The following is a 21,443-nucleotide window of genomic DNA, read 5'->3' as shown; positions in this document are numbered from 1 at the left end:
CCAAAGCTGAATACACGATTGACATCTATTATTGATCCATTACTCATGATGCAGAGGCAAGTCCCCACCTGTATCTCCAGTTACTCTCACAAGAAACATTTGCATGAATGCGCTCACCAACATTCTGGAAACACAGTTGACAATTGGAGTTGTTTTTCATTATTGAAGTTTTGTTACATTTTATCAAGGTGATAATTCATATAATACAAACCGAACATTCGGGGGGGGGGGGGGGGAACTTGGAGTAGTTTTTCATTATTGAAGTTTTGTTACATTTTATCAAGGTGATAATTCATATAATACAAAATGAACATTCGGAAACAAAAAGCTTGGAGTATGGTTAACTGCCACCTCCACCCAGGTGCGACACATTTCTATCACACAAACGTAAAGCCTCTGTTTAAGCAGCTACTCCCAAGACTCTCTCCACTGTCCCCTAAGCCACTAATAGCCACCAACTTCCATTTGTGTTTTCAGACCTTTTTATTCTGCATATCGCATGTACACAGAGTCACACAGTATTTGAGCTTTTGAGTCTGGCTTCTTCAGTTAGAATGCCACACTGAAAGTACTTTTTTGTTGGAGCTGGTATGAGTATCCAAACAGCATCTCTTTCTTCCTTCTCTTTTTCTACCCCCATTCATCCTTTCTTCTTCTCTTCTTTCTTTGGCAAGGTCTCACTATACAGTCTACACCAGCCTAGAACTCACAATTTTCCTAACTAAAAATTTTGTGTGCTAGGATTATAGGTATGTGCTAGTGTTGCAAGGTATTTGTTCACACTGTGAACTCTGAGATTATGTTGTTTACTGGAAAAACCTGTTTCTAGTTGTGTGGATCAACCTTAGCACAGGCCTTTAATCCCTCTGGCTGGAATACAGACATGTCCTTAGTACACATTTTGAATCCCAAACAATGAACGCAAAGTTAGTTTGTAGAAGGAAGCAGCCATGTTTCAAAGTGATGTCTAAGAGTGACAAAGTAACCATCAGAGAAAGACTAGACAGAACAGGATATGCCCAACTCTCACAAGAAGAGAGAGGAAAGGGAATCTACTAGAAGGGCAGTGGAGAGGAAAGAGAGAGAGAGAGAGAGAGAGAGAGAGAGAGAGAGAGAGAGAGAGAGAGAGAGAGAAGGCAGTTTTATCTGGAGAGCTTTACAGAGACAAGGTACAGAGGGCAAAGCTAGGGACAGGAAGACAGCATGACCCAGAGAACAAGGAGCCAGAAGATTAGAACAGAATGCCAAAGTGCCAAATGAGGCCAAGAAGAGCAATTGAGTCAGGCCAAGAAATAAGCCAGATTGAGTCAGTAAGATTGGAGAGGAGTTTGAGGAACAGCTGAGTTGACCATCCAGCCAAAGATCAGAAAGAATAAGAGTGTGCTTACTCAGCAGTAAGTCTCACAGGCTGAAAACATTCTAGGCCTAGATAAGATTTACAAAGGCCAGAAGCTTTTAGGCCTAGGTTAGCAGACAGAGGCAGTAAGCCACAGGATGGCAATCCCATCAGGTGAATAAAGTTATTTTAACGTGCTTCCATTCACTTTTATGAATGAATACTATAGGATATAGAAAAAGGTATTTTATGCATCCCCTTGCCAATAGGTGTATATATTTTGTGAGCCGCACTGCTATTGACATGCATATACTGGAATGTATAAGGCTCCTGCTTGAAACCCTCTTCTGTATGTACCTAGAGGTAGAACTTGGGGTCTTTCATAACTATGGTTTTGAGAAGCACTTAGACTGTTTCCTGTAGCAGAGCCATTTCCCTGCCAGCATTTGTTATTCTCAATTGATTTTGAATCAATTTGATTTGATTTGAATTGATTCAATCCACCACACAGGCCATCTTTGTGTGAGCCAAGTGGTAGCTCCTTGTGCTTTTTATTTGCATTTGCCTACAAATGTCAGGGATTTCTCCACATGGGAGACGGCTTGAAGAAATACCTACTTGAGTGATTCATTTTAATGTAATTATCCACCTTTTTGTTATTGTGTTGAAAGGTTCCTCATACAGTTGGTTCTAGACCCCAACTGTTTCAGGTATACAGTCTGCCAATAATTTTCCATTTTCTAGTCTTTTTCTTATTATTGATAATGTTCTCTGATGTACAGAACTCTTACATTTTTTTACATTTATTTAATTTTCCTTTTGTTGCTCACACATTGGGGATTGCAACTTAAGAGTCTTCCACCTAGCCCAAGGTTATGAAGGGTCAACCTTATGTTTTCTATATGAAATTTATGATTTTTGTTTCCAGATTTAGCCACAAATACATTGCGTTAACTTCTTTGAACCTAACTTATTTGCTTCTGAACATGCCCCACATCTACAGATGAGGCTGCCAGGCTCATCCTGACTGGACACACTCTACTGAGCAACAGTGGTCATCTCACTGTGATGGACATAAAGATTATTATGTATAACCATTTACCTGCAAGGGCATAATTCCAGTGTTACTCTGTATATTAGATTTACTCAGGTAAATAGAGAGTGAATCAGATTTTATTTGTATTAAAATGGAAATGTATACTTCTGTCTTGAGAACTGTGTTTTTTTTTCCTTTGAAAACCTTTTTTTTTTTTCTTAACATAAAATATAAGAGTGAACTGGTGGTAAGAATGTAAATAAAACATGAAGCAGTATATATGATCTAAAATTTCTATATAATTTTGATATGTAGAATAAAAATTTAGCAAAATGAGATTAACTACCATTACATCACTTCATGAGTCTCTACAAAATTTTGGTCTAGGAATGTGGTTGCTGTAGGGAAGGAGGAGTCATTTAATTGAACCAGCCATATTCAAACCCAAGTAATAATATCTATTTTAGAAAGACACCTCTCTGGAATAGTGTAGAATAAGCCAGTCTGTTGGGTAGGAGCTGGGTAGCCTGAGACATGCCCAGGCACCTAAGGACCTTTCTTAGTAACCATGAGCTATTTACCTGCAGAAGAGCAACAAGTTTAGTTCTTACTCTGAAACTCAATTTTTGGAAAACTGTTGTGTGAAGATGAAAGAAATAGACTGCTCTTTCAGTGGTGGGCTGAAGCCTAATCTGCAAAAATGACTTTGGCCTACTTCAGATAGATTCTGAAATGAAAAAAAAACTTCTTTATTTGTGGACACACAGTTAAGGACTCCAGATGGGTTGGTATACTGTTCCAATTAATTTAGAGTCTATACACGGGCTCGAGTTTGCTTTAGCTTTAATTTGCAGACAACATTTTGAGCCTCGGTTAGCTTCTCTGTGTTGTGTGTAGGCTGTGGCTTTACGCTGGGGGACTCACAGTCAGCTGTGTGTAGGCTGTGGCTCTGGGGGGGGGCAGCTCACTGTCAATGGACAAGGATGGTAACTGGCATGGATTTCAGGACTCAGCTCATCCTTCTAAGAACAGCAGTGAGGCCTTTCCTGACTGTCTGTCCACACTAATGGGAATCAAATGTCTGCTTGCTGATACATCCTGCAGCGCATACAATAACTACTGGCATCCACTCTTCTTAAGTAAAAAAAACGAGGGTGAGTTCACCGTTGACCTGAATCTTCACTGCTACATCCTAGAGGATGAAATTTTAGGTGAAAAACCCTCTGAGTAATGACTTATTATTTCATGTTGCATGGAGAAAGTAAGAGAAGCAGAATATGCTTAAAATAATTGCTAGTAAAAAATATAATAAAACATTGCAGAAAGACAGGAATGAACTCAGACTTTGTTCCTTACTGTGCTGATGTCTTCTGGCTGGTGCACAGACCACCAGATGTTAGCTCAAAAAATACTCATTAAACTCCAACATTCCCAGACTGCCATTCTCTGGGTAGAAATAATATCTTCTTATTCTTTAATTTTTTTCCAGTGGGTGTGTAGGTCAGATAACAATTTCTGGGAGTCTGTTCTCACCTTCAGCCTTGTTTGAGGCAGGGTTTCTCTTGCTTAGGTGTCTGCACCACATATACAGGCTAGCTGGCCCAAGAGCTTCCATCTGACTAGCCTTGTCTCCTCTTCCTGTCTTGTAGGAATGGTGGAGTCTCAGACTGATACTGACTGACTTTTTATGTGGTCTCTGGGATTTAAAATCAGGACATCAGGCTTGCATGGTAAGCCCTTTGGCCTAGAGCCATCTGTCTGGCCCTCATCATCATTCTTAATGACAGTTGGCCCTGCATGTCATTAGTTTGTTCTTGGAGGCATGAGCTTCTTTAAGACACAAGGCACTGTCTTAACCCTGAAAAAGGACCTGCTGTCCTTCCCTGTGCAGGTTAGTTGTGAAATTCCAGAAGCCTCCGAAATGTGCAGCTTGCTTCTTCTTCAGAAAGCCAGTGCCAGGGTGAGTCATGGCAGAGGGAGATAACCACTTCCCAAGGGCCCAGAAACCAAAGTTCTTTCCATTTTTGTGTCCATGCCAACTACCCAGACACCAATACATTGTAGCTTCTACCTCAAAGGGTGTCTCTCTAATTGCGATTATCTTCTGCTAGCAGATGCCTGGGGATACCAGCCCTTGGTGGTTATTGCTAGTCTCACACTCTTCTCAACCGTTAGGCTACTTCAGGGTATGCCAGTGAGTCCAGAAGACAAGGTGGAGGGTGTGCATAAGTGATTCTAACTGGCTGAAGGTGATGCCAAGAGGCTGGGTGAGGTCTCAGTCAGTGCGCTCTGACCTACTTCCCTCTCAGGATATAGGTCTCACTGGCTTCTGGTTTCTATAATTCTTGTTCTCTGAGATCTTCCTGACTCTTGGGAGACTTTTTTTTTTTTAATTTTCAAGTACAAGATTTTTAAAAGGAAGACTATATTAAGGTATGAACACACATATAAAAAAAAGGCAAATCATAATGTCAAAATCTTACTCTTGTGACTATTTTAATCCAAGCATGGCTCTATGATAATTAATAAACAAAGTTCAGAGAACCAGAAGAAACAAATTGCTGTCATCCCATACGGGGACATCCCTCAAGTTTACTTGTTTCCAGCTTCTCGGAGGTTACACTCCAAATGTGTCATTCTGATGGTCAAGTGCACAATGGGGAGAGTCAGCCCTTGTAACTTTGAAGAATGAGTTTAGCTGGAACTAATTCTGCAGTTTCAATACCTAAACTGTTATTTGCCATCTTGGGAATCCTGAAGCCCCTTAATCGTGGTACTTAACTCATAAGTAAAATAAACAGTAATTTTGCTCAAGATAGAAATAACTAGGCACACGGTGTCTAAGAGAACCCTTCTATGAAGTACTGTACTAAATATCACATTTCATAAAAGGTAGCATGTCATCCAATCATTCTCTCACGGATACTATGATGGTCAGTCTTAGTTATCAACCTGACTGGGGTAAGCAGCACCTAAGAGATTAGTAAAATATACAGCTGGCTGTGTCTTTGAGGCACATCCAGGGTATTTAGACAAGGAGGCTTTGATTTATGGAGAGATTAATTCCTTGATAGATGAATAGCATGGTGGAATTATTAGAAGGTGATGTTACAGTTCTGGAAGAAAAGAGTACTCATTCTGGTGATAGCATAAAACATTTTATTTTTATCATTTTAAAAAATGAAGTGTGTGTGTGTGTGTGTATGTGTGTGTGTGTGTATTTGCTCATGTAAGTGCAGGTACCAACAGAGAATTAAGAAGGGGATCAGATGCCCTGGGGCTGTGAGCTGTCTGACTTGGGAAGTCTTATTTCTCCAAGACCCACAAGTGCTTTCCACAGCCCCCTCCTGTCCAGCCCTTGGTGAGGGTGGAGGGTACGTTTTAGAAATAACAGCATTGCTGGACTGTTTGAAGATGGCCACACTCATGTTTCTCCTTATGAGTTTTTCAGTTCATCACTGGGATTACCAAAAGCCAGAAATTTTTTTAAAAAATGGTATTTTCAAATGTCTCCTGAAGCTAATTACCACAGGAAGTGCCCAATTTCCTCAGTTATTTTAATTTTCTTAAAATATTATCTGTCTTCTATCTATCTATCTATCTATCTATCTATCTATTGAATGTGTGCACATGTGCACATGTGTGTATGTGTTTGGACTATTGCTAGGGCAGATGTGGTAAGGTCATAGGTTAACTTGTATGAATTAGTTCTCTTCTACGACGTGAGTCTTGGGGCTAGAACTCAGGTCCTCAGTCTTGGCAGCAAGTGCCTTTCCTGTGGAGGCATCTTTGATGGCCCCAAGAAGACTGTGTTGTTTCATTCTGCATCTATGGGGCTCAAGTTGACAAAACAGAATTTACAGTTCATTTTAGTGTTTCTTTTTTGAAGTGATGTGAATCATGAAGCTCTCCTGCAAACTCACTTGGAGCTGTGAGGCAAGCCAGCCACCCAGAGGAGATGTGTGATAAAGTCTCCAACTGCGGGCACTTCCTTCCACACAAGCTAGTTCTCATTCTCCTTCTGCTAAATTAAGAAAATGGCAGTCAATTCTCATTTCTGGAATGATGTTAGAATTCTACTGAGCACTTTGAAAACCACTCGGCAAGAATAGTTCCAGATGAGGGCTGGTCTGTCAGACTTATCACTTCTGACCACGTAAACTGCTCCCGAGACACCGCTGGGTTTCGTTGTGTATCCCTACCCAGAACAGCAAGCACATTGCATCTTCCAGTTCTTTATTTGCATTCCAACTTATGAGACTGCTGCAGGACGAGGGGGGAGGGCGGGTTCGTTTTCTTCTCTCTTGGCTGAAGTGCCTGGTAATGAATGGCAGCCAATTTACAGGAGAGGCGTGCACTGTTTGCTTTACCAAATCCAATTACTTTTGAGATTTGAAGAATGGAGCAGAAACACCGGGCAGTGTTTATCTAGGGAACGGTGACTCAAATCAAGTCCTCAGAGGACAGAAACAAAAGCCAGGTTCATTATCAACTGACTCTGATTGGTATATATCTTTTAATACTTAGACAAAATGATGAAATTCTCAGAAGTGTTTAGCTAATTAAATTAGTGACACTGGAAGTTCAGAATGTGCCGTAAAATTGACTTTTCCTTTTTGGGAGAGCAGGTGACAGACACCCTTACTCTTAATAAGGTCTTAATTCCATTGTTTACTAAGCATTTTGAAGATTTTTGCCCCTCAGATTCCATACATGGTTCTAGTTCAATAAGCCAAACATGAATAGTCTAATCAATCAGTGGTATTGTCCAGCTGTCAGGATATTAATTAGTTAAGATTGGGGTACAGAGAGAAGATTCTTAGGACTGGCAGTCAGCAGAGCCAGTGTGGAAGTACCTGCCTCCCGGTGGTGCCAGGCTGGCACTCTACCCCAGCACCACAGTCTACACTACAGTACAGAAGCGGTAGAGTCTACTGCAAACACTAATAACCATCTTTGTAATAGGCAGAATCCTGGCATCCTCAAAGCCGTTGCTGTTTTAGTTCCAAGAATATTCCACCTCACATGGGGAAAAAGGCTGTCATAGATATAATTCAGCTAATGATTCTGAAGTAGGAGTTTACTCAGGGAGGCCCAGTATAATTTCAGTGTTCCAGATAAGACAAAGGAGGGGGTTAGAGGGAGCCAGAGAGCACAAGACAGCAAGGGTCGTAGCAAGAATCCTTTCAAAATCCAGCAAAGGAACCAAGTTGTCCTAACGAGCAGAGCCCTGGCCGGGAGCCTGATTTCAGTCACTGAACCTGACCTCAAGGCTCTTCCCCCCCATCCCCCCCCCCCAGAGGTTAGATAATAAACACACGTCATCACAGACACTATGTGTGCAGCAATGCTACAGCAGAAGCCGGAAGGGAAACAGACTCGTCTCACCATATGACACAATGATCATATTCTCAGGGAGGCTGGCCGAGAGAAGGCATTATTAGTAAGATCGCTCACACTCCTGTAAGGGAGGTGAGGACCTCACAACCCCTACAGTCATCCTAAATAAGACAGTTTTCATTCATGTTTGAAATTCTCAGCCCTTTCAATACACAATAGCATATTTTCCCCATAAAAAAGGTAACTTTTAGCTATTTGTTTTAAAATTTGGATTTGTTCACAGGCGCATCCTCTCCTGTGAGAGATCATTTGGAGCATGTTCATTTTGTTAACACAAATGTATTTGTTGTCTCTTTCTTCCATGATCACTCCAAGTCCAGGAAACCACCATCCCATCCTTTGTTTCTGTAGGTCTGACCATATTAGATTCTACATAGACTTAGAATCGTGATAATACAACATTTATCTTTTGGTTTTGGCTTATTTCATTTAGTATGTGCGCACACACATATATCTGCACACATATTCTACATAATAGACCTATATAAATGCACCATGTATCTGATAGGTGACATACATGTATACATGTCATATATATATGATAGGTATGAATGATATGTAGCATAACATGTCAGAAATACAACTGCAGTTAATATTATATTGACTTTATCATACACTTAAGATTTGGTAAGAAGGCAGATCTTTGTGCATGTGTGTGTGTGTGTTTTCTCGCATACATATGTGCACATTGCATATGCATGTCATGGTGTGACTTTGGAGATCGGGAGACTATTTTAAAAATTCTCTACTTCTTCTACCACTTGGATCCTAGGGATTGATCTCAGGGCATCTGGCCTTGTCAGCAACCACCTTTTCCTGCTGAGTCATTTCATTGTCTCATTCAAAACATTTTCATTTGTGAAATATGATTCAATAATACCACCAAAATGAAAATTTTGCATTAGTAGTTTAAAATCTCAGTTTCACCTCAGGAGTATGAGTATTTACATGAAATAAAACAGAGGACATTTTGAGATGGTACTGACAAAGTATAGTTTGGGATGTGCCTACTCATACTACAACTTCTGTCATAGATGTGTGTATTTAAGAAAGGCTTGTCTGAGGATATTCTGCGCGACCACAGATTCATGTCAAATTATGTTCAGATTGTGATAGTTTTTCATTTTCTTCTAAACATGGCAACATGTCACTACAAACTGTTCAGCTCGAAGCCTGAGCATTCCAAAGGGCTCTGGCTTAGATCCCACCCATGGTAGGCTGCTTTCTTTATTAGGTGGTGGTAATGAAGCCTGGATTGTTCTCTCTCTGATTCTTGACTGAAGAACTCCACAGACCTCTGTTTTTTTCCTCTTTCTCCTTCCTCTTCCTCCCACCCAGAGGCAGAGCATTACAGTGTTGTCAAAGTTAGTCTTTGAAGTCCTGGGGTTAGGGAACTCAGCCCCAGCCTTTCAAGTCCACAGGACTACAGGTGTCTTACCGTACCCAGCTTAGTTGGCCTGATTTACTTAAGTTATTGAGAAATACGTGTGTGTGCATGCATGTATGTGTATATGAATGTATATGTGCATATATCTAGCTAGTCAGGCCTAAAATAAATTCAAATGTTGGCACACAGGGAATTTCAAATTCCCGAGAGAAAAGTGGGCTAACATGGGCTAACAGTGCTATGATAATTTCTAGCCACTACAAAGATGAAAGCTATTCCCAACGTCCCACACCTTTTTTCAGAGCTAAAAACATATTAAAATTAGACTACAGACCATTGTTAGAATGTGGGAAAAGAGGATTACTTCCCTCTGACAGAAAAAATTAACACTGTTTAAGACAAAAGGCACATAAATAAGGTTAGAAAATGATTCCATTACATACCCTAGACAAATGAGTAAGATAAAAGCGGTTACTACAAATCATTTTTATAAAGTGGCAACGGATGTGAATGGGCCATCCACAAAGGAGAAATAGCCATGGCTCACGAGAGAAGTAATTGAGGAAATGCAAATTAAAACAAGGAGATATCAACTTTCCATCCATTGAGCAGGCACAATGATAAAACCTTAGATAGTATTAATCATTGGCTGGAATACATAAAAAGACTTCTTGAAACACAGCCAAATGTAAATGTAGTTTCCAGTGGCTCCATATCATAATTCCAGCCATTACTGTGGACAGTCAATGACAGGCACACAAAGGGACATTCACAAGGAGGGCTAGTGGTTCTGGTGTTTGTAGTAACAGATCATAAGCTATCTGTCTACCAATAAGAATGGGGTAAACAAATCAAGGCAAATCCATGCTTATACTCAACACTGAGCAACCATCAGTAGTCACTTTGGAGGTCTTAGGACTTTGTGGCTCAGTGGGAGGCTGCTTGCCTAGCAGATCTGAGGCTCTGGGTTTGATTCTTTGCACAAAGAAAGAAAGAAAGAAAGAAAGAAAGAAAGAAAGAAAGAAAGAAAGAAAGAAAGAAAGAAAGAAAGAGAAAGAAAGAGAAGAAAAGAAAGAAGGAGGAGGAGAGGTATAGAGAAAAAGGGAGAGAGACAGAGAATACAGAGAGAGAAAGAGAGAGAGAGAGAGAGAGAGAGAGAGAGAGAGAGAGAGAGAGAGAGAGAAAACGAAAACACAGCAACAGCCCAGCTCTTAGCATAGAATTTTGGTAATGGCAATGAAGTGTTATCTAAGTGGCTCACTCTAAAAGGCAGTGATATTTCTGTAGAAAACAGACTTGCTGGGTCTCAGTGAGTTTCCTGTTTTTTCTTTCTTTCTACCTGTATAGTTTGATCTTTGACAGTGAGGACTTAGTTAATATGTAGGAAAGCCACAGAAAGCTTACTAGACTTTAAGTGTACCTCGTGGCTTGAGGTGTTTGTTTGTTTGTTTGATACAGACATCCTTTTTAAATCTTAGGAAACTGCATGTTGTGAAAGCATATCCAAGGAAGTTAAATACTCCATGCTTTCAATTCTAAGACATTCATTTTAAGATTAAACCACTGAAAACAGCTTTCTGGGGGTGTTTGTGTGGACACGGGATCTCACTGAATGGGTAAAAAGACTGCAAGATGTTTTTCAGTCTCACAAACATTTAGATCAGGGTTTCTCAACCTTAGGGTCATGACCTCTTTGGGAGGCGGGGTCAAGCAGCCCTTTTACAGAGGTCACCCAAGACAGTAAAAAGAAAAAAAAAAAAAAAAAACCACAGGTTGTTTTCCGATTGTTTCAAGAAAAACATCGTGATCCATAAGAGTAGCAAAATTACAGTTATAATGTAGCAATGAAACAATTTTATGGTTGGGGGTAACACCACAGTGTGAGGAACTGTATGAAAAGGTTGTAGTATTAGGAAGGCTGAGAACTGCCGACTTAACATAAAACAATTCACAGGACTTGAAAGCGTAAGGTCACTAGCTTGCTGCCCACTCAATGAAGACATATTATAGTTTACAAACCATTGAAGACCAGAGTCCCATGCTACTGGTAGAACTGTTTAACAGGGGAAAGACAATGAAGGGCCAACATACCATCCACTGTAAATGTCTACACAAACACAGGGTACCTCTCTAGGGCCACACACGCTCACCTTATTTGGGAATGGGAACTTGCTTGGTTCCACTTTGGCAGGAGCTTGAATAGCGGAAAGTGGAGGAAGCCAGGTCATCTCCTAGAGGTGGGATCAAAAACAGTATTTTCAAACAAGAGTCTCAAAGTCAGCAGCAGGCAGAGCTTCAAGGGGGCACCAGAATGACAGCAATAAATAAAGGATAAAAGGAAATTCAAAAACGGACTTGAAACTCTTATGAATAGTTTCAGACTCCCTCCCGCCCATACCTTTAAAGAGAAGGCTGTCCCATTTTTTTATGCCATATGAACAGAGGAACAGAAGCTCGAACCATTATACAAGATTCACAGGATATTTCTGAAGGGGTGCTTAAGACAGCCGAAATCTTAGTGCTCTTTATTGGATGAATTGTCCAAACTACTAAAGATAAAGAAGGAGTTCCCAACCAGTTCCATACATCATTAGAGTCTTCATAAGAAATGTCGGGGGCGGGGGAGGGAGGAGAGAAACCAGCCACATACATACAGTAAGAGAGAAATTGCATCAAATTCTATAAGCCAGTATTAGAAGTACAACTTGAGTCTGTGCACAGTGATATGTCACATGCTCTTTGACAGACACTGGCCCCTGAGCTACAGAAGAGGGAGAGGGTTGTGTTGCTCACATTTAGAATTTTTCTTCAATTTCATCTCCTAGAAGACAGTTGCCATCAATAATGCGTTAAGGGATAAAATTGACTCCTGATGACCAAGGGAATAAATGGAATTTGAAAACAGGTTCTGAACCCTGCTTTTTAATTGTCTGGCGTTTTCGTGTCTGAGAAAACATGAACCTTAATTGATTTTTTTTTTTTTTTAAAGAGAAAAGTAAGACATTTGCTCCGTTGGAGAGAGCTCCACCCTCTGGTAGGCAAGAGAAAGGATCCCTCAGGGTTTGGGAAATCCAAGGATGGTCTTGAGTCTTCTTCCCCTGAGTCTTGAGTCTTCTTCCCCTCTCCTGCAGAACCTCAGATGAGGCAGACTTCACATAAGAGCCAAGGGCAGGTGAGTACTCTAAGCCACCCTGTAAGGGTTACTGCCTAGGATAAAGTGCTGTCATATCTTTTACTGAGGAAGTCAGTCCTCAAGTACAAACACTTGACCTGTTTTTCTTTTTCTCCATTAGGGACTGTCCGATGTGCCCCTAAGGCCATCCTGATTACTCGGTAGCTTTCTTTGCAAACAGTTCTTTATTCAGGCAGTTTGGACCATGTAATCTTTACGGGTCAAAATAGATAAATACAAAATACACTAGTTACTTGTGATAAACATCAAACTTGTAATACTCCCCCAACATGTCTGCGTCAATGTCCCACCAATTATTGTATGTTCTGTTTATACGTTGGCATGTCATATGTGTATGTACATTTTGTGTTTGACTGTTATAAAACCCCAAAGATGAAGCTAAGTGAGTAGGTGACACAGAGGTTAGGGAACCATAAATGATTGGACTTTCTTAAAGACATGTCCTGCAAATAACCTCTCACAAGTGACACTTTCGGAAATGAATTTATTACACAGTTTATCCAAGACCGGGCTAGCAAACAACGGTTAAGGAAGTGCTAAGCTGTGATTCCCTGAGGGGAGGAATGGTGTCCTCCTGGTGTTTGTATCCTGAGCCCTGACCACCCACTCATTACTACATAACGGTTTCTGAGGAGTTCCTGTGGGTAGGCACCAGGCTCAGGCGACCGAGTTATGAAGTTAGCATATCAGCCCTGATAGTATTTATAATCAGTGCTTTCTCTTAGCCCAGCTAGACTTGCAGGGTGTCCTCCCTTCATGCCTTCCTTCTGTCCTATCCACCCACCCAGCCACTCTTCCATTCATCTTCCGTCCAACCCCATAGACAACAACCAACAGAGGCAGAGGTGCCCTACCCTTGGCTTGCTGTCCTTGTCTGCCTGTAATTCTCCTTTGAGATTTTGCCCCCTTTCCTTTGTTAGAGGGAAGCTCTATCACTCTCTCTACTCTATTCCTTTAAGCCAGTCCCGTGGTTCCACCCAAACTATTTCTTCCTGTTTACTTTCCCAAGAGCCCCCTGTTGGCTTTTAAGAACAACCCTGTAGTAGCCCCAAAGCATTTTACATTTTATACCACCTTTTTGCATGATCTGAGCCCACATCTATTATATATGTAATATGTAATAATATATAATGTATATTATATATTCCATATATAGTATACTATATAAAGTATATACAGTATAAAGAATATGTAGTATATACTTTATATAGGATACTCTATATACTATACATATATTGTATATTATATATTATGTAAGCATATAATTATTATATAATATATAATATGGAACATATAGTATATGTAGTATACACACGCACACACATATAAGTTTTTGGAAGAATTACTCTTGGTTCTCTCCAGTTTACTCTAAGCACATTCAGAATAGACAATTTCTCCCACTTAAAAATCAGTACAGTCAATTTTTCTGTAAGTTCAATATCTAACACCACTCAGGTAACAGATAGGTTAGCTGACTTCTTTAAGAGCCTCCAGAAAGGTGTAACCACTCTTAGGTCCATTGTAACCTTCAGATTAAACCTCCATTTCGCTTTCTTTGATTGGAATGGACGCTAAGGAGAAGGCACTGTGTGGCAATACAGACTTGAGATGCTGACTTCCAGTCTAGGACCTCTGGCTGGCTAGGATCTCTCTGCCCTGGCTCTAGTCAGTTCTTTGGAAGCTGCTCCTATACTCTGTGACCCTTCTTGAACCTGTTTGGTTCTCTATTATGTCTCTGACAACAACCAGAGGCTACTGGACATCAGTGTTCTTTAAGACAAATCTATGGGTCCTCAGGGCAATTAAGCGAACTGCCTTCCCCACTTATGATCTCCACCTGCCCCTCTACCTTGCCCCTCTCCACTTCCTGGGAACTAGATTGGGCCATCTTTTATTTAACTTTAACCTTTTCTTCCTCCTTGGTGTCTTCCCTTAAGAAACCTTGATCTCTTCTTTAGCTTTTCCTTAAGTCTATATTTCATGTCAATATAGGCATCAATTCTTGCTATTTTTAAAAAGTATTACTTAATCATATTCTGCTGTAAACCACACATGCACATGTTCACGCACAAGGGAATCTGTGCTGTACTGGGCATATGTAGTTTAAGGATAATGAAATGGATGGTTGATGAACTCACAACTCACCAAAGTTTTATCATCCACCTTTGGGAGAACCATCTCTAATAAAGCTATTTCCTGGCCACATTCACTGGATTCTCCTGAAGGGACATTTCTCCGGAAAGTTCTGCCTTATCTATCCCAGTTCCATGGCATCACCACCTCCATTTTGGGGTCCTCTCCTCCCTAGTCATTCCCTTCTTCTTGACTATTCCTTGAATGTCTGTCTTCAACCTACTTTCTACACCCTGGGACAGCCTTTTTTTTTTTGTTTTTGGTTTTTGTTTTTTGGTTTTTTTTTTTGGTTTTGTTTTGTTTTTTATTACCGTGGCTTTAGAGATCAGTGATGTGTATGCTACCCAGATGCATGGCTAGCAGTGACCAGCCCACTGTAGGTGTCTACGGAGTCCCTTAACATGGGTGCTCTACTGTTAATTCAAACTCACCACTGGTTGCCTCTTCCCCACAAGCTATTCCTCCTTGGTATTGTATGTCCTAGTTAAATGCACCAACATCTGTTAACTCTTCCAGCCACAATCCTTGTAATCATTATGGAAGCTTTCTCCTTTGCCATACCAACAAATGAAACAGCGTATTATATTAAGTAAGCACTTAAAATAGAAAATGTGTTTGCATGATTTTTTAAAGCACAATCTACTACTACTAACTCCCAAAAGTAAAACTGATTCTCCATTTTATAGATGAGAAAACCAAGTCACTAACAGGCTGACGGACTGCTACTGCCTCTCAGTGTGTTTAAGACCTTTCAGGTTCTACCCAAGGATCCTTGAACTCTATACATGCTGCTGGTATCACATAGCCTCTGCCTATCCACCGGGCTGCTTCTCATCTACCCCCATCCCCCACTTGCCAATGAAGCCTTCAGAAGCCAAGTCAAGGTTTGATCCAAGCCCAAGAATATTAGTCTTTCACCTTGGGAGATGCCCCTTAAGCCCCAAGGTAGGGCCTGTTCCATTTGATGGTCCCCAGCCTATTTGTCTGGAGAAATTTTGAGTGCACATCACACTGAAGCATATGATTTCAGAGTTTCTGCCTTTCCTTCATTTATGTTTCCTGAGCTACTAAGAAAATATGACATTATTTCATCCTGCTTAGTAACCTTCTGTTCTATTCTCCTCTGAGGTTACCAGTCCTTCTTCCATATGGATGCCAAGTGACTTGTCCTGTGTGTCAAGCTAACCAAAAAAATTTCATGGCTCCAAACCTCCATACATCGTCATCACACGTGTGACAGAAGCACAATGATTATGACAGCTATAGATGAGGATGGCACCCAACAGTTTGTGATAGTTCCCTGCAAGTGGTCCCATTCATGTCACCCATCTAAGGTGATACTATTTCACATTAGAGGGGAGGAAGAGAGAGCGCTGTGGGAGGAGGGTCTGATACTAAGTTTCTGTCCCCTAACTGGTTCTTGATCTGTCAGTAAAGAAGTCATGGGCTGATTGCTGGGCAGAAGGAATAGGCGGGACTTCCGGGTTCCTGGAGGAAAAGAGGTTGAGGTAAGGGAGGAGAGAAGTTTGCTATGCTTTGGAGAGGGAAGACCTAATCAGCCATGGGAGGTGTCAGGAGAAGCTGGGGTGGGGGTGGGTGGGTGGAGGGGTTAGTGGGGCACTATGGACACTTTTATAGGTGGGAGGTCAGGGGTGTTTAGCAGGAACTAGATGTATCTTAACAACTAAAGTTTAGGGTTGATGGGAGGTGTGGAGGTAAGAATATTATTATGTATACACTTTTACAGGAGGGAGATAGTAGTGCCCAGCAATTGTGTCCTAAGGCAAGCTGAAAAGGAACAACTGTGTGATCCTGTCTTTTATCCATGGATTCAAGAGAAGCTGGGTGGGAGTGGGTAGCACAGCTTGTTCCCAGAACATTGGTGGAGTGGTGAAAGCTACACACAACAGAGCGCCAAGATTTATTCATTCAATTGCTTCATGCACATCACAGCTGCAGCGTGGCTCTGCACCGCCCCACATTCACTCTGGGATCTTATTCTCATTCCAGTGCACTTGCCTTCAGAGCTCTGAGCCTCACGTGTGAGAGCGACATAAAGGGACCTGTGCTGGTCTCACTCCACTTACTACTGTGTAACACGCACAGTGGAGTGAGCTTCTCTTTGTTTACGAAGTGCCTGCTTTGGATGAGTGCCTGTTCCTGCATGCTGCTGTACTTCTCAGCATCCATGACTGTTCTGTGCCTTTGCTGATGCTCTTCTTATTCCAATATTACATGAGAGTTCCTTCCCCAGGCTCATCCAGAGCACTGACCGTTTGATCGTCCAACTCTCAGGGTCTATTCTGTGCTATATTGTTAAAAGTACACTCCTCAATCTATACCCAGGCTTCCTCTCTTCTGATGCTTTTCTTCCCTGCTGAATAAAAAATTACACTCTAGAGACACTGATACCTTCTTTCAAGAGAATCCAGTCTTACTCATCAGAATTAACATATGGGGATCCTAATGAATTCCTTAAAGAAGGGCTGTGAGTCTCTCTGACGCAATATGTGTCAGCCAGAGCGATTTCCATAGTGAATCCTCCCTAGAAGGAGGTGAGTTGGGCTGAACATCCACACATCAATGTAAACTTTCTTGCTAATACTGATTTAAGTACTGCTTTGCATTTCAATGGGATTTACCCATCTAACAAGTCTTATCAAACTCATAAATAGAAGTGAAGATGGGCATTGCTGCACGAATACCCAAGTATATCATAATTTCAAAAAACATGAACTTTCTATGGACTATTTAAATACGTTTTCTAACGTAATACAAATATAAGTGGTATATATATTATAATATGCAATGGCTTTATGAGATATGCTTTACATTTATTGAAATTACTCACTAAGATTGTATAGAAAAATGAGGGGCAGACAGATATCTCTTTTTCTTGTCACTTACTAGCTCAGCAAGCGTACGTAAGTCTCAGCTCAGTACACTAGGTTGGACCTCAGCTGTGGTATCCTTGAAGCAGAGGGAATGGGATCATCATTCCCTGAGTCAGACACAGAGATTAACTCCGATGACACACACAATAACAGCAGAATGCCCCACATCTAAGCATTCATCAAAGATAGCACGAGTCAGTATCACACTCTATCTGAATTCTTGCCTCTGAAAGGAAAAAAAAACAATTTATTTCTGAGCTTTAGATGTTAGAAGCCTAAGACATAAGAATATACGACAAAGCGTGTTTGTTTCAAAAATAACAAAATAAGGCGTCATTCATATGTAATCTGTAGTTTAGTTAGTAATTGTTTATACAAATTGTATGTTCCTAGAACTGAAGTTATTCAAAGAATTATGATTCATAAGGGTGATTTGCACTTTACTTTTGAAGAAAAGTCCCTAGGTTTTCTGAAATGAACATATCCTATGACAAAATTACAGGAGCTTGCGAAGTAAATTAAGTAATTAAGACTGATAGAAAAGCTTTCAGTTGAAACTTATTCCTGGTACTGATGTAAAGCGTGAGCAATGACTCTCCTGCCCTGCATATATTACAGGATATTGCCATGCTGCTAGTTGCCCTACATGACCCTATTGCTGAAGACACCATAATACTTACATCAAGAATCAAGCCACTGCTCAAATAGAAGTTTCACCACTGCTAACTAACATTCATGGTACTAGAAGGTACTAGAAGGTACTATATATACACACTATCAGAGGAGAAAGTAATCTTCAGTTTCATCAGCCACAAAGTCTGCAACCTGTAACAGTGACCTGGCAGCAAGACATATCTTCTGGGGCAATAGTGGCACACATGCTGTGCAAGTAACCAAGTATCTGTTGACTGGATTTAAGGCCTGCTCCACAAGATGGAACCCATACTTGACACTGTTAATGAGGCCAAGGACCTGAGACTAAATAGGCCATAGACCCTAGGGGAATGGCTATTATTCTGCTAAATGAACATATCAATAAAATGATTCCTAATAACATATTGCTATACCCATAGGTCAGTGCATTGCTGAACCCTAATCAGAGACGCTTCTTCTTTCAGGAAATGGCGATTAACATGGAGATGCACAACTAGACAATGTGCAGAGGGTGGGAGACATTGGAGCACTGAGCACTAAATGAGATATCCTTATCAATCCCCTGCCTTCAAGGATCGGGGATCTGGGTGGAATGGAGGTAGACATGTTGTAACAATCAGAGGCGGTGTTCAACATTAAGGAAATGGTGTTTTCCATACACAACAGGGCTAACGCACATGTGAACTCAGAGACTGTGATAGCAGACACATGACCAGTACAAGGTCAAACAAGATGGAATACCAGCATGGGACAGGGGAAGTAGGAACAAAGTTCCACCTGTAACCAAGAAGCTACTTGTGATTGATGGCTGCTGAGAGAGAAAAAGTGAGTTCTCAATGGAGTGGAACAAGTTTTGTCAACCATCCTCCAGGACACGTCTCATGCTCAGGAGAATTACCTAACACAAAGTGGACTCCATGGGGGGGGGGGGAGGGAGAGGGCAGGAGGGAGGGAAGGGGAAGGGGGAGAGAGAGAGAGATACTGTGGGAACTCTCTGTTTTGTTTGTTTTTAACAGAAGAAGAACATGAAGTAGGGTGGGTGGGAGGAGGACCTGGGAGGAGTTTGAGGAGGGACAAATATGATCAAAACACACTGTATAAAAATTAAGAAATAAAATAACAAATAACAAAGAACAGGTAAAGGTATGAGTTCTCATTTTTGTCCAATTTTCCCTCAGCTTGCCTTACATTACCTTCTTTACAGAGAAGAATGTAGTTTTGTGTCAAGGACAGAGATTCTTCCCCCCTGCATGTCTCTAACCCCATCCATACTCCTGATATTGAGTCAGCCCTTCTTTGTTTTATTTACAGCAGGTCGCCCTTACCCACGGGTAAGATATTCCAGGACCCCACAGAGAAAGCCTAAACCTGGATCCTATATGATTCACAAAGAATCCTATATGAATTATGTCTTGTCTTGTGCATACAGACCCTCCATCAAACCCTCATATGACATAGCCACTGCAATCATAAACTCTGTAGGAGCTGTAGGAGCCTACATAAACCTTCATGACCCAAGACCTGCCAAGAGCCATTCGTGGATAGGGAAGGAGCTATGGTGTCTTATCTGTCCCTGTCAAAACTGATGCCAATTGCCAGATACTGGGATGGGAGAGCCATTAGTTTCAGATTTCCCCATCATGATGACCCCATCAAGTCCCCTGACTAGTGTCACATTCGTGGCCATGCAGACAACCCTGGTTAAAACAGCCTAGTCATAAAATAAAAGGACATGAACATGAAAAAAGGAACATAGGGTTGGGGATGACAGGTAGGAGGGAGAAGTCTGTTGGCAACGGGTAATCTTCACAGGGTGGGAATCCAACTACAGCTTCGTTTTCAGAAACATACTCTTCTCTAAGTAGGATTATGGGTTAACTCTGCCACCCGGGAATGAAAAGGTTAAATGCTGAAGACTAGAGTGGGTTTCGGTTTCAGTTTCCATACCAGAACAACCATCCAGATTTTCAGTCATTTCACAGGTATCATTCATGCTGTGACATTCCTAACAGGTTAGTGTCACCACCGTCAGAACACGGTAACATCATTAACCTTCTAATCTCCCTGTGCAGGTGGCTCGAGAGAGCATGGCCCTCTGCGGAAGGGGACAGCATTTCTGTAGATTTTGGACTTGGTGTGAGGGACCAGTCTGGGAATAAGAGAAGAAAAAGAAATGCCCTTTTCCCTGCTGTATTGGAAGGGTATGTCCTAATGACCAACCCACACCGTGGTGCCTGAGGAAAAGGCTAGCATTGGCTTTCACGTGTAGACTCCAGGGCTGGCCATCAAGGCTAACTGGCTCTGCTCATGGCAAGGAAGTCATAACCAGGAACAGAAATTCAAAGGCATCCTTTGTTTACTGGTTTATAGTGGAAGGGTTTGGGCTTGGTGAACAAGGAACAGTACATTTGATCTCACCGCAAGCCCAGTCTACACAGAAAGCTTTGGGACAAAAAGCAGTACACACTGGAGAAAATGTACCTTCTGAAAATAATTGCTTAAAACATTTCTGTAGTGTGGGTTGCTAAAATGCCAGAAACCACGATTTACAACTGGTTTATATGTGGTTACAAATAAACAAACGACTGATAACCATTTAAAGACAATTAGCAAATGCCACGGTGAACTTAGAATTCAGGAATAGAGCCAATGTGAACCAAAAGTAACTAAGGCGGGGATTCCCAGGAGCTGCGCTGGCATCTTTTGGGGTATTAATGGGAAATCATCCTAAGACCCACTGACATGTGCAGATACGTCCTTATATAAAATGTCATAGTATGTGCATCCTATGTAACCTTGTATACTATCTCCTCATACACAATCATCTACAGCCAGACTGTGCTGCCAAAGAAAGAGAGTTTTTACTGCTTACCACACATGAGATCTTCTCTCTGAATATCTCTGATCAGTGGCTGGTTGACCATGGATGGCTCCTTGGATGGGAGCTCAGAGTGGGATGCTAATTCAGCCAGTTAACTGCAGAGCCAGGGCTCTGCCCTCAAAGGGGTGACTCATCAAGGGATAAAACTCAGTGAAGATCATCAGGATGGATTGCGGAAAGAATGTGCCATGTGGTCTTCACAGACGGACAAATGCAAAACCCAGAAGTCCGGCAAACAGGAAACACTGAGGGGCCCTTAGCTTGTGAGGATCCGTGTACGAAAGAGCAGAGGCCACGGCATAAAAATTCCACTTGGATGGAACTGAGTCGTCTCTAGAAATACAGTTCTCCATAGAAAGTCAATATGTGACCTCCAAATTTTATTTTCATAGTAAATACCTAATTTCGGACTTTTTAGAAGGACGCATTTTGTAGGTGCAGTTGTGTCTTTGAAGGGTAGGAACACAGAAGAGACCCCTTTTCTGTCTAGTACTTGAGTTAAAAAAGCCCTTATATTACTCAGAAACTA

At 41.4% G+C, this 21,443-nt stretch overlaps 1 protein-coding gene across 5 annotated transcripts in view; it reads right to left on the bottom strand.

Annotated features, from left to right (window-relative positions):
- Aff3 (ALF transcription elongation factor 3) overlaps positions 1–21,443 on the bottom strand; it is a 454,396-nt gene that overhangs the window by 151,187 nt on the left and 281,766 nt on the right. For all 5 annotated transcript variants that reach the window (XM_034521387.2, XM_034521388.2, XM_034521390.2 and 2 more), the window contains one exon: positions 11,310–11,390. In XM_034521387.2, coding sequence (XP_034377278.1) covers positions 11,310–11,390 — 81 coding nt within the window. The remainder of the gene's footprint in view (positions 1–11,309; positions 11,391–21,443) is intronic.

The sequence above is a fragment of the Arvicanthis niloticus genome, chromosome 17 (assembly GCF_011762505.2).
Source record: "Arvicanthis niloticus isolate mArvNil1 chromosome 17, mArvNil1.pat.X, whole genome shotgun sequence".
Lineage (NCBI taxonomy): Eukaryota > Metazoa > Chordata > Mammalia > Rodentia > Muridae > Arvicanthis > Arvicanthis niloticus.
This window is presented reverse-complemented; position numbering and strand designations above follow the sequence as displayed.